The following is a 16247-nucleotide window of genomic DNA, read 5'->3' on the forward strand; positions in this document are numbered from 1 at the left end:
GCACCTGGGTGGCTCAGTCAGTTAAGCATCCAACTCGATTTTGGCTCAGGTCATGATCTCACAGTTCATGAGTTCGAGCCCCTACATCGGGCTCTACACTGATAGCATGGATCCTGCTTGGAATTCTCTCTCTCCCCCTCTCTCTGCCCCTCCCGTGTGTTCTCTCTCAAAACAAACTTTAAAAAATAATTAAAAAAAAGAAAACTATGTTAATTCCTTACTCTAACATTCTGATCTTGACTATTCCACAGCTATGATTAAGTGGAAAAACTCGCTAAGTGGAAAAGCTATGGAAAAAAGAAGGGACTTGGTTTACACAAAATTACTGAAGTCCTGAGCCTTGGTTCCTTTGTCTATAAAATGGTAATACGTCTTTTGTAGGGTTACTGTGATTGTTGAATAAATATTGTTTGCAAAGGGGTTGTTATATAGTGGTAGGTCCTCAATAAATGGAAATTCCTTTTTTTTTTCATTTTTGGAAAGATGTTTGTTCTAACCAGCTATATTCCTTCATTGTAACTTTAAGGATTTTCCTAATACCTCATAATTCTAGAGTCCAATAGCCCAAGAACACTGTCTAGTTGTAGGGCAAATTGATGGCTGCTACCCATCCATTCCCTGCTTCCTAATAGTCACAGTTTTATTCAGGTATAATCCTAGATAAAATAGGGAATCCTGATTAGGTAAAGACAATCCCTGGCTAAACTGCAAACAGAGATGTGGCATTAGATGGCCTAACCAGACTAAAGGAAAGAATATACATACTCTGATTACAACTGGCAGCCATTTTGTGACCCCAAAAGGACTCAGCCAAAGATAAGCTGACACCAAGGATAACAGAATGAACTATGAATAGAATGTTTGCCTATCATTGAGTTGTTGATTGCAAAGTGTCTGGAATCACCCTGACAACTCATGAAAATAATAAACTTGCTTGTTGGGGCTCCTGGGTGGCTCAGTTTATTAGGCATCTGACTCTTGATTTCGGCTCAGGTCATGATCTCACAGCTATGAGATCAAGCCCCGCATTGGGCTCCACACTGGGCGTGGAGCCTGCTTAAGATTCTCTCTCTCTCTCTCTCTCTCTCTCTCTCTCTCTCTCTCTCTCTCTCTCTCTGAAATAAACATTTAAAAATAAACCTCCTTGTTATTAAATTAGTTTGAGTTCATTTTACTATTACTAAATAGCCAAAAGTTCTCTGAACAATAGTACATCTTACTAAATCTACAAAAAAAAAAATCATGTTTACTGCCATTGTTTTTATTCTCATCTGCTTCATTCTTCAGGGCAAAATATTTTATTGTTATGTTGCATATTGCTTTATATAGATTCTAAGTCTTTGGTTTACCTTGCACCAACCTCTTTTGCATGCTTATATGCCTGGGCCCTTAGAAAACATATGTTTCTTTGTTCTGCATGTCTTGCTTGAATTATTCATTAACTAGCTATTGGAGCCGCTTTTCTCTTTGGTAAGACTAGGCATTCTAAGGACATTCTTCTAAGCCAACACCTCACATAGCCTAACTGTTCATATGAACTTGATAATAAATACTATCTTTCCCACAAGCCTAACATACCTTTCTCTGATAACAGAAGTGGATGTGTTTCTTTTCTTTTTGAAAACCCCTAATATTACAAGTTTATCTATAAAGTTGCTGCTTGTTTGGCTAATGCCTCCAATCCTAACTTATTTAGAGGCAGAAATAACTGGAATCAGGTCTGATTACAAGCTTTAGCTACTATGACTCTTCTTGGTACTCTGTTATTCTCATGGCCCTGTTGTCTACAATCTTATAATGAAGAGTTTTATAAAAGAGAAAATATTTCAAACACATTAAGTGATTGATATAATTTTCTTCAAGGGAAGAAGGCACCTCCTTAGGTTGTCAGTCACATCAAGGGGAAAATGAAAACAAAAAGGGAAAGATTTAATGAGCCCCTCTAATAGTTTAAGCATTTGAAACTGCAGCATGTAAACTGACTTTAGATTCCAGAAAGCTCATTTAAAGAAATACAGTACACCCTGGAAAATCCAATATGCAAAGCTGTTTAACATCAACAATTTTTTTTTTTTTTAACGTTTTATTTTTGAGACAGAGAGAGACAGAGCATGAATGGGGGAGGGTCAGAGAGAGGGAGACACAGAATCTGAAACAGGCTCCAGGCTCTGAGCTGTCAGCACAGAGCCCGACGCGGGGCTCAAACTCACAGACCGCGAGATCATGACCTGAGTCGAAGTCGGACGCTTAACCAACTGAGCCACCCAGGCGCCCCGGACATCAACAAATTTAAGAGTCCAAACTAAAAATAAAGTATAAAAAGATGCAAATATTTCTGTCAAAGTTTAATATTATATTTTGATTAAACTGATGAATGTTCATAAGCTCTATGTTAGTACACTTAGCTTTAAGCTTATACATTTTAAACAAGAGAGGCGAGGTGATGTACATTTTTTATTCTGCATAGTTAATGTACAAAATATTCCCACTACCCTTGAAAAACACTATAGTATCTAAAACAAACTTTGATGAACACTGAATGTTAAAACATTTTATGACACTATATAAATTGAATAGAAGTGAACACAAATACATACTCTTTAATTTTTCAAAATGCTAAGAATATATCACAGCACTGATAATATGAAAAAAAAAATATTTGGATTCATTTTTAAATTCAAAATTCTTCTGGATGTTCTTCACTGAGGGGCCTTAGAGGTGAAAAGGTAATCAAGTTACCACCAAAGGAAATGTGTCTGCCATGATCTGGATGTCTCCTCTCCACCTGAGTGAATGTATTATCACAGTTTAGGCCTGGCTGGAGAATAAATTCAAAGAAGTCACTACATCACGTCTTTCACCAATTAAGTCTTCAACAATGCAATTTAATAGGTTAATTAATAACATAAATAACACGTTTTGTATATAATAATACAATTATTACTAGCACAATGAATTTGCTACTTTCCAGTAGATCTAATTTCAATATATACTTTTTTAATTGAAAAGGTATATCAGGTATATATGCCTTAAAGGTGAGTAGTAATATGTAAATGTACTTCAGCAGTATATGTAGGATGAATAAGATTAAGGCCATATCTTAAGCCACTTACACAGATTCCACAAGTCCTAATCCATATAACTATACTTAATAGGCTTTTTACTAATGTGATCCTGCTAGAATTCGTTTCTTTTGTTCCCCCTTGAGCCCTATTTCAGGTTCAAGTGATGCTACAGACTAATAATCTGGGTCTAAAATAGATAGGTGGACCTATAAAAATATAAAAAAAGTCTAAGTTCTAATATTTACGAAAGTGGAAAAGAATTCACAGGGAGACTAAATTATAAAGTACTAAGATTTGGGGCGCCTGGGTGGCTCAGTCGGTTAAGCATCTGACTTTGGCTCAGGTCATGATCTCGTGGTCTGTGAGTTCGAGCCCCATGTGGGGCTCTGTGTTGACAGCTCAGAGCCTGGAGCCTGTTTCAGATTCTGTGTCTCCCTCTTTCTCTCTCCTCCCCTGCTCATGCTCTGTCTCTCTCTTCTCAAAAATAAACGTTAAAAAATAAATAAATAAATAAAGTACTAAGATTTATCAACAAGATAATATAGAAGATAGATAACTGTGAAGCACTTTTAATCATAGTATTAGTACAAAATGAAATATTATGATACATTAATTTCCAGATTTAATTATAATATCATATATGTCAGAACCAAGCATTCGGAGTTCATATCTGGGAACAGGATTATATCAGATTTGTATAAATTGGCCTTATGCTGAAATCCCTGACTCTAAGATCAAGAAAGCACCGAGTATGGGCCATAATGATACACTTTATTCTGCTGAGACACAAGGCGGCACAGAAGCCTGAACATAAAGAGGGCATCTTTGAAAATAATGAAGGCCAACATATACAGAAGTCCTTAAGGAATTAGGGGCTTAAGGAAGCCAAGTATTTGCCAGGCTTCATGAGGTTAACAAAATTATTGTTCTTTTATCCTACATTTGCCTTAATGAATTTTTTATATTCTGAGATCAAAGATTAGCAAACCAAGACCATTTCCTGACCTATTTTAGCAGCTGGCCCTGGAAAATTTCAAGGTAAGGCTATAAACCAGGGTTGTCAACCTGGCTACACATTAGAATCACCTGATAATGGTCCTACTCCAGACTGCTGGAATAAAAATATCTGGGGGGTAGGGCTGAAAACCAGTGCCACAAACACTTAGTAAGCAAGAAAGCACTCTTTCATTCATGCCAGTGACAGCATCATGAACATGAATCAGACAGCTCTGCCTAAAGAGGAATTTACAGTTCATAAGGGAAATAGATTCCCAAAATTATAATCTGTTTCAGGAATATAATATATTCATATTACACTATTAATAAGAGATTAAATGTGTGCATTGTACACCTATATCTGTATATATAAATCAATAGGGGAGAGATGAGAGCTTTTCTAGGAAGGCTTCATAGAAGGGTCAAGGTTTAAACTAGATACAGAGGCAAGAGGTCAGCAAAAGTAAAGGCTGGGGAGCCTCTAAACAGAATACAACATAAATATAGTAATCTAAAAGAATTAAAATGAAAATAACTAATGATAACTGAAGGTAGGATAGACATTATCTTCCCAACTGTACATTTCTAAAGGCAGAAACCTTGCCTTATTTTTTCTTGCATCACTTAGAAACACCCAGCATAAGCCAAGCTACATATTAGATATATAAGTATTAAGCCAGTTTGTCATAACAAATTTGAAACATAAACGTTTTGGGAAATAAATCTTCAGAATTTAGTATTAGAATATGCTACATTTTATTTATTTATTTATTTATTTTTTAACATTTATTTATTTTTGAGACAGAGAGAGACAGAGCATGAACAGGGGAGGGTCAGAGAGAGAGGGAGACACAGAATCGGAAACAGGCTCCAGGCTCTGAGCAGTCAGCACAGAGCCCGACGCGGGGCTCGAACTCACATACCGCGAGATTGTGACCTGAGCCGAAGTCGGACGCTTAACCGACTGAGCCACCCAGGCGCCCCTATATTTTAAAGTATATAAACATAGATAACAAATGGATTTCACAGTACATGCAACAAAAACATGGAAATTTTAAACCAACTTTGCACATATACTGAAAAGTGAGTAGTACCATTTTATAAAACAAATCTAGAATATAAAGGAATTTTTCAAATTAAGTTGGAAAACTTACCGAATCAAGAAGATGGCATTCAGTAGTGAGACTTTTAGTATCAAACAGTACTGAAAAACAAAAAATAATTTTTAACTTTTAAAGAATATCCTCACAGTCAAGGGTTAGAAATGGACAACACCTGAAAAAGACAAAAAGTTCCATATATGAAATGCTATAACAAAAACATAGGTCATCTTATGCTGTGGCATTTTTTTTTTTCCTTAATGTTTATTTAATTTTGAGAGAGAGAGACAGAACTTGAGCAGGGGAATGGCAGAGAGAAAGGGAGACACAGAATCTGAAGCAGGCTCCAGGCTCTAAGCTGTCAGCACAGAGACCAACGCAGGCTCGAACCCACGAACCATGAGATCATGACCTGAGCTGAAGTCCGATGCTTAACCGACTGAGCCACCCAGGTGTCCCAGTGCTATGGCATTTTTAAAAATGTACTTGAATTTTTTAGTAAAATTCTTATCCTTAAATTCAGTATAAAGAGTCTTCTACAAACAAATCTCACGTTTGTGATATTAAAGGTACCACTGGGCGTCCAGGTTGGTGAATATCTGGAGATTTGGGGAGAGTGGTGCATTTGGAGGGTATAGAAGCTTTGTACCCTTTCCCCATACCTTGCCCTATGCATCTCTTTCACATGGCTATTCCTGAGTTACATCCTTTTATAATAAACAGGTAATAAACCAAACTTTAGGGGATTAAAAAAAACAAGGTACCTGAAAGATGCTAGCTGGAGTACATTAAATGTCTGGCCAAGGTTATGTTTATTTTGCTTTAGGCCCCAGCCAGAAAAACACCATTGAGTAGCAGATGAAAACAGCAGGTGAAACTATCGCACATTATACTATAACAAAAATACAAGAGCCATTTCGTATTGCAGAACAATCATAACAAAGTAGATAGGAAAAAGGCAATACGGAAGAAAAATAGGGCATTCTGAAGAAAGGTTTGAGGATGTGCGTTGAAAAGGACGTGAAGTAAAACAATAATAAACTTCAGGGAATTTCTCTGAGTCTGCACAAACAATGAAGACTGCAAATAGGTCTGATGCAAAATGCTACTTAGTTCCAACATGGATTAGTTTTTAATAGGTCTACTTCAAAAGGTTTGAGGTGTAGAGTGGGATTCTACAACACATACTAATTCTCATAAGGTATTTACTATGAATGTCCAGTTTTTCAACACTTATTCTTAGAAACTGGTACCCTGAAGTATTTACGATAATCTGTGTATTAGTCCAAATTCATTTATTTAACAAAGTGTCCTCTAAATATATTTAAAAGACCTCACCTGACTGAGAAATTTTAGTTTCCTCTTCCTGTAAGATATTATTTTGTGATGCTGTATTTTTTTCAGGGCTGCTCATTAAAACATCCTGTGCTGTAACCGAAGAATTTAGTTCCATTCCTTCCACATCATCTGAAATTTCTTCCTTTTTGTTATCATTAATATCATCTCTCACTTCACCAGCAGGTAGAGGCAAACTCATTCTTTCACTGGGTAAACGATCCATCTCAAAGCTTATCTTGTTTGTACCCTGGAAGTAAAAAAATACTTTTACATTTAATTACCAAAAATTGGAACAAATAGAAAAAGTTTTGTTGCTATTCAAAATAAAAACAGAAGAATGACATTTGGAACATAGGCTAAAGAACATTGTAAATCCCACTATGTTGCTTCTTGAACAATTAGTTCAAAGAATATTATAGCAACAGTATGATTGAAGGAAACTTTCTCAGCAAGTGTCTATGATACTCCAATTTAGTGACTGGCAAACATTTTTTTGTGCAGGGCCAGATAATAAGTATGTTAGGCTTTGTGAACCACAGAATCTCTGCCACAACTACTCAACTCTACCGCTGTACTGTGAAAGTAGCCAGATATAATATGTAAGTGTGGTTGGGTTATAATAAAACTTTATTTACAATAATAATTTTGATGGCAGTTAAAGAACACAAAATGGCACTATAGTTTCAAACAAGCCAAAGGTCTTTAAAACAAGAATTATCATTTTATATGACTGATTTAGATTTAGATTTCCAGAATGGAAATTCTGGGAGTGGTTTACGGAGTTACTATACATGATGACATAAACTGCTATCTACTACACTGGAATCGAACTTACATAATTTACTTCGATTAAATCTTGTAATCCAGGACACGGAGTATCTTCTATGCTGTTCCAAAAAAAAAGAAAAAAGCAGCACTGTAATCAGATAATTAAACACACTGCTATCTTTTTACTTGTGTTTTGATATTGTCCCTCATGAGTCAAAGATGGATCCGGTCCAAGATCAGACCTGGTCCAAATAGGCTAGTTGTGGACCACAGCTACAAGCAGGATGGCCACAAAAACCAGAAAGCTCACAGCCGGTTACCATGCTGTTCAGTCCACCAGCAATCTTTTGAACCTCAGTCAAATCTAGAGCTACACACATACTAGAGAAAGGTTAGAATAAAGCCAACTCCTGGGAGTGTGGAAGCTACAACTCAGTTACCTATAGCTGGAGTTGGCCACATTCACTTGTTCGCTACAGCATAATATATTCCAATCTCAAAGTTCATAACTTGTATTCATTAGAAATATCTGTCTCAACCTCTTGCAAGTCATTTTTTAAAAAAAATATCCTATTTTTCCGGTTTTCAACTTCATGTTGCCTTCACCTCACAAAGTTGTTTATGTGTAAGTTGCTCTTTCAGGATTATTTTTGGGAATTAAGTAAAAGATTTTTTAAAGAGTACTTGTATTACCACTTAAATACAATTATGGACCTTCTCAGCACAAGATAATAAACTAGAGATATATAAAGCAAAGTAAGTTGCATTTAAGAAATGACAATAAATTGGTATTTTATAACCCAGATTTCTAGAATATTTAGTTCCCACAAAGGTTAAATATACCTTGCTTTATACTAAAAATTAGAAATCTTAAAATATGTTCCATGAAATATTTAAGAGCAAAAACTTTCATTTGTTTCCTCTACTTCAATTCGTAGGTGTTCTTTATTTTACTTTTTTGACAGCCTTCTCTGCTGTGATGGCTAAGTATTCAATGCTATCCCGTTTCCAGATTAATAATAAATCCAATAGTCCTCTCTTGGCTCCAGATGATAATTTTATTTCCTACTTACCTTAAAGTATCTTTTTTTCCTATCAGATTTCTGGTATCTTTATGTTCCACCAACAAGGACTATATAGATAATTTTGATGCATTTGTAGCAGAAAGAATACAGGGAGCATCCAATTTTACCAATTATAAGCTGAATTTGGGTAAGTTACTAACTTTTCAAGTTACTAACTTGAAAAATGGAGATCTAATACCTCACAGGGTTGTTTTGAGAATTAAATGAGATAATACATGTTAATAACCTAGAACCATGTCTAGCCCATAATTCTTCAGTACACATTAGCTCTCCCTTATTTATGCTCTGTTATCTGTCAAGATAGCAATCTCAAGGTACTTTCTATAGAAAGTACAAAAGTGCCTACCTCTCAAGGACCCTGTAGGGAGGCATCAAACACTGCTGTTTAGTAAATGATGAAAATGAAGCTAAGTGAGTTAACTTATCCCAAAGTTTCACAGCTAGTATGTATGCCATAGAGCTGGTTTTGAGCTCAGATTTATCAAGCACCAAAGCCACAAGGTGTTTAACACCAAAGGACACTGTATTGTTTCCTTTCTTCTTGGTTCTGCAGAATTTATTCTGCCCATCTAAATATAACCAATTACCGATCAGAAATTGTAAGCCTTAGTTCCCTCATTTAGGAAACAGAAGTATTTTCTATATGTCACAGGGTCATTGTGAAATCTAATAAAAAATACGGGTCTTGCATATTTTACCAGGTTAACAATCTGAAATGATATTTAATGTCAGCATCTGTTATAGTCTAGATAACAACACATGAAGGAATACCTGTTTTTAGGAGTAGTTGAAAGCAAAGTCTCCTTATCAACATGTCCACATGCGGTACTTGAAGGATCAGGATTCTGCGGTGACACAGTTTGTCTCAGAACGCCCATCTTAGACCTGTTCTCAGACACAGCTTTGCTGACAGACTTAGGTGTCCTAAGTCTTTGAGAAAGACGTTCAGAGGAGATAGAAAGTCCTAGAAGATGAAAGAAATCATCTCAATACCAAAAAGTTCCTTCATTCACTTTTCATTACAACAAGGAAGACAGTGCAAGTTCTTCCTATTACCCTACCAACTAGCCTCCTTCTCCAGTAAAATGTCTGTTAAAGACAAATGCCTGGGACTTTCAGTTAAAGATAGTATTGAACACACACATTAGATTCTGTTTCCTCTTGACATCCCACTACTTGACGCAGAAACAGAGATCATCTTAAAAGGCAGAATGTCACAAGGACAAAGAATCTTTTTTTTTTTTTTTTAAACTCAGTGGCTTTTTAAACCTGAAATACAATTTTCCAGGACAAAGGGAACTAAAAGAGAGACAACAATAGTCAGAAAAATTCAGAAGCTGTAATGTAGATGAGTGAGTAGGATATTACTTACTAGACCCAAGAAAATAAATCCTAAGTCACAGCCAGGAAAGAGGAGAATCAACCCAATTTATACCATAACACGCCTCAAAACAACTGGTGGCCTCAAGTATCTCTGAAAGCAGAGATGAAAATGGAGCTAAAAACAGGAAAAACAAAGTCAGTTTAAAGAACAAGTGGAATCCTTTCCTGATTCTGCACAGGTAGTCAACATGCTCCTTGCCACCACCCAAACCAGAAAAAGAGAGGGTTATTTCCTATAAAAGGTGGAACAGAAGGTCTCTGAGTTAGGGGATACCAAGTAAGGTTGAGATGGGGAGGGGACTATGTGGAAAAAGGGGATCTGGTGAGTATTTACAAACTATTGAGACATTCAGTTTTTTCCTCCCACCTGGCCCCTGAAAGGCTGGTAGCCAGAATTCTATCTTCTAGGCAGCAGACTGAAAGAATCTTCTCTGGGGAATCTGACTAGCACATGAGAACAGACTTCAATATAGTGATGTGTAGGGTCCCAGTGTTATGGTACAGCTAAATCACATGACAGTAAAGACCACATCACCCAAGTACTGCTGTGCAGAGACCCACTCTTAACCACAAGCAGGCAGTCAATGATCGCCAGACACCCAAGGAAAGCCTCTAATATAAGAGATGGAAACCAAAACCAAACAGACAACGGGCACCTGGGTGGCTCAGTCGGTTAAGCACCCGACTTTGGTTCAGGTCATGATCTTGTAGCTGGTAGGTTCCAGCCCCACATCGGGCTCTGTGCTGACAGCTCAGAGTCTGGAGCCTGCTTCAGATTCTGTGTCTCCCTTTCTGCCCCTCCCCTGCTCACACTGCTTCTCTCTTTCTCTCTAAAAAATAAATCATAAAAAAAAAAAAAACCCAAAACCAAAACCAAAAACAAAAGAAAACACCCCAAACAGACAAAAGTATCTTGGAACAAATACTGACTCTACAGGGGAATGAAAACATAAAAGCTATCATTAACATCCTCAGAAAGGTAAGACAATACACTTACCAAACCAGTACAGAATGTTATAAAATGGAACATTCCGAGAATGAGAAAGAGCTCTTGGGAATTTAAACCATGAGAGGAAAACAAGACAAAACAAAGCATACGACCATGAGAGCCAATATGAAAGTTGAGGAAATCCGGGAAGTAGAAAATGGCAAGTACAGGAAAAATTATAAAAATAGCCTATTTCCCAGGAAAAAAATAAAATAGGTATTTCTGAAAGAAAGATCCAAGATAACCAAGGAGAGTAAATCATAGGAACAATTCAAGAAAAAAAAAAAATCTGTATCTTGTTCAGAGAGAGGGCTTCAAACAACTCAAGATTCTAAGACTCGTAAGAACTAAAAGTGGTTGTCCCTAGGGAGAAACAAATGGGATGAGAGGGGCTTTTGGGGGGGACTTCTGTTCTGTAACAGGCCTCATATGAACTAAGTGCTCTGTAAATAAAACTCAATTTTAACAAGATAGTGTTGGGCCATGAACCTTAACCTCCCCAGTCAGAAGTGCCACACTGGGTCCATGAAAGAACAGACAGTGATGAGTTCATAGTAATGGAAACTAGTAGGATCCTCAGGAAGTTAGTGGCAAGGAGCCACGTTACTAGCAGGAGGCAATTCCTGGGTGGAAGTGAAGCTGCTTAGAGTAAAGCAAACAAGCCAGACTACACCAGGTATGATACCTAAATTGACAGGAAGATTATAATATACTTGCGGTGATAAATTTACATTTTAATGTAAATATCAGATAACAGCTCAAGCTTATTTTCAGAAAACTTCCCAGTAGACACAGTTAAATAGGGAAAAAAACATCCCTTCAGCTGATTAGTACTTGAAGAGGACTTGGACCCTTTCTCCCTGAAAACAAACATCTATGGGCACCTGGGTGGCTCAGTCAGTTAAGCATCCAACTCTTGATTTCAGCTCAGGTCATGATCTCAGGGTTGTGAAACTGAGCCTCATGTAGGGCTCTGCACTGACAGTGAGGGGCCGGCTTGGGATTCTCTCTCTCTCTCTCTCTCTCTCTGCCCCTCCCCTGCTCTCTCTCTCTCTCTCTCTTTCAAAATAAACAAACATTAAAACAAACATCTAGCACCTAAAGCAGTGATACAAGTTTCTACTGAGATTTACAGATTACTTCAGCTATGACCTCTCGTTACACGATGTATATATAAATAATTTCAATCTAGATATATAAATTCAATCTAATAAAGATAGCCTATGGGGCGATTGGGTGGCTCAATTGGTTGAGCAACAGACTCTTGATTTAGGCTCAGGTCATGATCTCACAGCTAGTGAGTTTGAGTCCTGCATCTGGCTCTGTGCTAACAGCGCAGAGCCTGCTTGGGATTCTCTCTCATTTTCTCTCTCCCTCCTGTGTGAGCACACTCTGTCTCTGTTTCTCAAAATAAAGAAACTTACAGAAGACCATAGGGGAGGGGAAGGAAAAAAAAAAGTTAGGGAGAGAGCCAAACCATAAGAGACTCTTAAAAACTGAGAATAAACTGAGGGATGATGGGGGGTGGGAGGGAGGGGTGGGTGGTGATGGGCATTGAGGAAGGCACCTGTTGGGATGAGCACTGGGTGTTGTATGGAAACCAATTTGACAGTAAATTTCATATTAAAAAAAAAAAAGTTTAAAGATAGCCTATGAAAAATAGCTATTGGGGGTGCCTGGGTGGTTCAGTCCATTGAGTGAGTGACTTTGGCTCAGGTCATGATCTCACAGTTCATGAGTTCAAGCCACACTGTCAGTGTGGAGCCTGCCTGGGATTCTCTCTCTCTCCCCCTCTTTCTGCCCCTCCCCCACTCACATGAGCATGCTTTCTCTCTCTAATAAATAAAAAACTTAAAAAAAAAATAGCTATTAAAAATTGTAAAAGAGGGGCGCCTGGGTGGAGCAGTCGGTTAAGCGTCCGACTTCAGCCAGGTCACGATCTCGCGGTCCGTGACTTCGAGCCCCGCGTCAGGCTCTGGGCTGATGGCTCGGAGCCTGGAGCCTGTTTCCGATTCTGTGTCTCCCTCTCTCTCTGCCCCTCCCCCGTTCATACTCTGTCTCTCTCTGTCCCAAAAATTAAAAAAAAAAAAAAAAAAATTGTAAAAGAAAATCATAAGGTCAGAGTTAGAAAATCATAAGAATGGTTTCCTAAAGTATTAAAAGCTGGTTTCACTGGAATGCTTTTAAATTAGGAAATTAGTACATTTATTGTATTTCATAAAATCTGAGCAAAAGTTTTAATACAAATGAAAATTAAACCAAACCCACTTTCCAATGACACACACACAGTTGTGCTTCATTTTAAAGCACAACTAAAGAAGTGTGATGATTTGATGCCTAAGATGCTTTGCATCTTAAATTTTAATCCAACTACCCTGAAGAAAATCACCTAACTTCTCATGTTTTTATCATGTCCCTTACCGCTTGGGATCCTGTGACCTACCCCACAGGATTGTGGGGTTAAGTGGCAATAACTGATGTGAAATCACTTAGGAAACACAAAATCCATTTTAGAAGATTGGTCACACTTAAAGTAATCTAATCATACACATCACAATGTGCCTTGCATGGGTTTGTGAGAGCATAGTCTATCTTCCAGACCCACAGAGAGTTTATAGGCCTTCATGTGAAAGCTACTTTATACCTCTTATACAAGCTCCCATCTAACCCGAATATTTCTCACAAGGAGTCTTAGCAAAAAATCTAACCTGAGAAGGATTTAACGGGACTTTCAATTCTGAAAAATCCAGCATCAAACACTATTGTATCAACTTCCTTTGGCATTACAGAGGCCACTGCCTCCACATGTTCTTCCTTCTTCATTCTCTCTCTCATTGCATTTTTTATGGCAGCTAGGCGATTTCTAGCTGCAATTCTTCCATCATCCTCTTTGGATTTACTTGCTACACCTGAGACAACTTTTTTCTGCAAAGAGAAATTATGATATTTATTAAAGCTACTCATTATCATCTTACAAGAAAAACAAAGCATGCATAGCTATTTAACACATTCGGGGTGCCTGGGTGGCTCAGTCGGTTGAGCGTCGGACTCTTGATTTCGGCTCTGGTGCCAGGGGTCAAAAGGTAAAGGACAAAGTCCCTGCTCTCGAGGAGTTCACAGCTTAAGGGAAGGGCTCGATGTGGACATTAAAAAGAATAAATGTCATGATACAGACAAAATCAGACAACTGTAAGAGAATACCAGGCTATCACCTAAATCAATCCTAAGAGTTATCCAGAAAGGCTTATAGGAAGTAGCACTGAGCTGGAATCACAGTTAGCCAGGCTACAAGACCAGGCGAAGAAAGGGCTGGAACGTGCAAAAAATAGCATGTTTGCAAAGCCAGAAGTGAAAGAAAGCATAGCAGAGCTGGGAGGTAACAACAGATAGATTTTAAAATCCCTTGCATGTAACCATTTTAAAGAGCCACATTTATACAGAGGACAAAGAAATAGAGTTTATCCATGACTTTTAAATTTTTTTTCTTTTTTAACGTTTATTTATTTTTGAGACAGAGAGAGACAGAGCATGAATGGGGGAGGGGCAGAGAGAGAGGGAGACACAGAATGGGAAGCAGGCTCCAGGCTCTGAGCCATCAGCCCAGAGCCCGACGCGGGGCTCGAACTCACGGACCGTGAGATTGTGACCTGAGCTGAAGTCAGATGCTTAACCGACTGAACCACCCAGGCGCCCCATATCCATGACTTTTAATCAGGAGATTAACGTTATCGGCTTTGTGTTTCGAAAGGTCATTCTGTCTATAGCCTGGAGAATGGAGGACTGACTGGAGGTTACAAGTCAGTTAGGAAGGAGACTATTGCACTGATACTGGGTAAAGATGATAGTAATTAGATTAAGGAGGAGAAATGGAAAAGCCATGAATGGCTTCAAGAGATATGTTAAGGGGGAGAACTGAGAGGACTTAGCAATCTGTTGGATGTGTGGAGAGTGGAGATGGTGAAATAGAGAAAAGACTAAAGAAGATACCTCAGACACCTAGTGGGAATATCATTCTCTGAGACAGAAATATCGATGTGTGTGCAGATGACTTCAGTTTGGGACTTTTTTTTTTTTTTAATCGTTTTAATGTTTATTTTTGAGAGAGAGAGACACACACAGAGTGCAAATGGGGGAGGGGCAGAGAGAGAGGCACAGAATCTGAAGCAGGCTGCAGGCTCTGAGCCGTCAGCACAGAGCCCGATGTGGGGCTCAAACCCATGAACCGTGAGATCATGATCTGAGCTGAAGTTGGACGCTTAAGTGACTGAATCACCCAGGTGCCCCGAGGCATACTGATTTTAAGTTTTATGGAGTCAGGATATATAGAGGTAGAGCTTAGCAGTACATGTGTTTTGAAATACAGATTTGGGACTCATCACAGGATGGGGAAGATTGCACAGAAAAAATGTGGAAGGAAAGAAGAGAGTTGAGGTAGGAATAAGAGTATCACAAACATTTAAGGGATAAATGGAAAAACAAACATACAAACATGACTGAAAATGGGCACAGAGACAGGAGGAAAAATTAGAATATAATTTCAAGAAAGAGGGAATCAACTGTATTTAATCCTGCAGAAGGATTAGATTTTATAATTAAGTAAGTGTCTAATAACTCAGCAACTAGAGAATCAATACCCCTGGTGATAACTGTTCTAGAGGCATCAAGAAGGGTGAAGTTGACTTGCAGTGAGTTGGAGAGATAAGTGAGGACCAAAACAGTAACCGCAGAGTACAGACAACTTTTCCAGGAAACTTGTCTGTGATTCGGAGATGGGAACATCACAGGTTTAAGGGTTTTTTTAATGTAAGCAAAGCTAAGACCCTCAAACATGTCTAAAAGCTGATGGAAAAGAGAGAGGAAGAGAGGGAAAAAAAGGCTAATTGATGGAATGACAGATCGATGAATAAGAGGGAAGAGGATCAAAGTATAGGTATTAATTTTACTTTATTTGTTTGATAATCTTAATAGTAGCCTCTAAAATAGAGTAAGAGGAGAGAGACACCTGGTGATAAGGGACAGAATTACAAGGCTCTGATATAACGCTATCTGCAGCACTGATGATGTTCATGTTTCCAGGACTGAGTACTCAATAAGAAATATCCATGGTAGCTTCAAGTTGTCCCAGTATTCTTCACTGTTTAGCAGATTTGAAATTCATTCAATTAATTTAGTCACTGTCCTCAGCGTCCTTGTCATGAGACTTCATTAGTCAAATAATTTGGTAATAAATTCTTTTAAATTCTTATTTATTTATTTTTGAGAGAGACAGAGAGAGCATGTACACATGTGCAAATATGAGCAGGGGAGGGGCAGAGAGAAAGGGAGAGAGAGTCCCAAGCAGGTTCCACACTCAGCTCGGAGTCTGACGGGACTTGATCTCATGACCATGAGATCGTGACCTGAGCTGAAATCAAGGGTTGGACACTTAACAGACTAAGCCATCCAGGTACCCCTGTAACAGGTTCTTTTAATACTCTACTATCTTAAGTCCCTAAGATAGGATTTAAAACAGACATTTTATTTG

The 16247-nt window shown here is 38.1% G+C and overlaps 1 protein-coding gene across 4 annotated transcripts in view; it reads right to left on the reverse strand.

Annotated features, from left to right (window-relative positions):
• Positions 1-2347: 2347 nt before the first annotated feature.
• DLGAP5 (DLG associated protein 5) overlaps positions 2348-16247 on the reverse strand; it is a 39978-nt gene continuing 26078 nt past the window's right edge. The window contains exons 14-19 of one of the 4 annotated variants that reach the window (XM_042989755.1): positions 13432-13648; positions 9124-9316; positions 7335-7386; positions 6500-6746; positions 5216-5265; positions 2348-2785 (exon numbers count right to left, since the gene is read on the reverse strand). In XM_042989755.1, coding sequence (XP_042845689.1) covers positions 2678-2785; positions 5216-5265; positions 6500-6746; positions 7335-7386; positions 9124-9316; positions 13432-13648 — 867 coding nt within the window. In that variant the 3' untranslated portion in view covers positions 2348-2677. Of the gene's footprint in view, positions 2819-5215; positions 5266-6499; positions 6747-7334; positions 7387-9123; positions 9317-13431; positions 13649-16247 lie in introns of all 4 variants that reach the window. The other 3 variants (XM_007083322.3, XM_042989757.1, XM_042989756.1) reach the window with 3 other exon arrangements.

Source organism: Panthera tigris, chromosome B3 (assembly GCF_018350195.1).
Source record: "Panthera tigris isolate Pti1 chromosome B3, P.tigris_Pti1_mat1.1, whole genome shotgun sequence".
Lineage (NCBI taxonomy): Eukaryota > Metazoa > Chordata > Mammalia > Carnivora > Felidae > Panthera > Panthera tigris.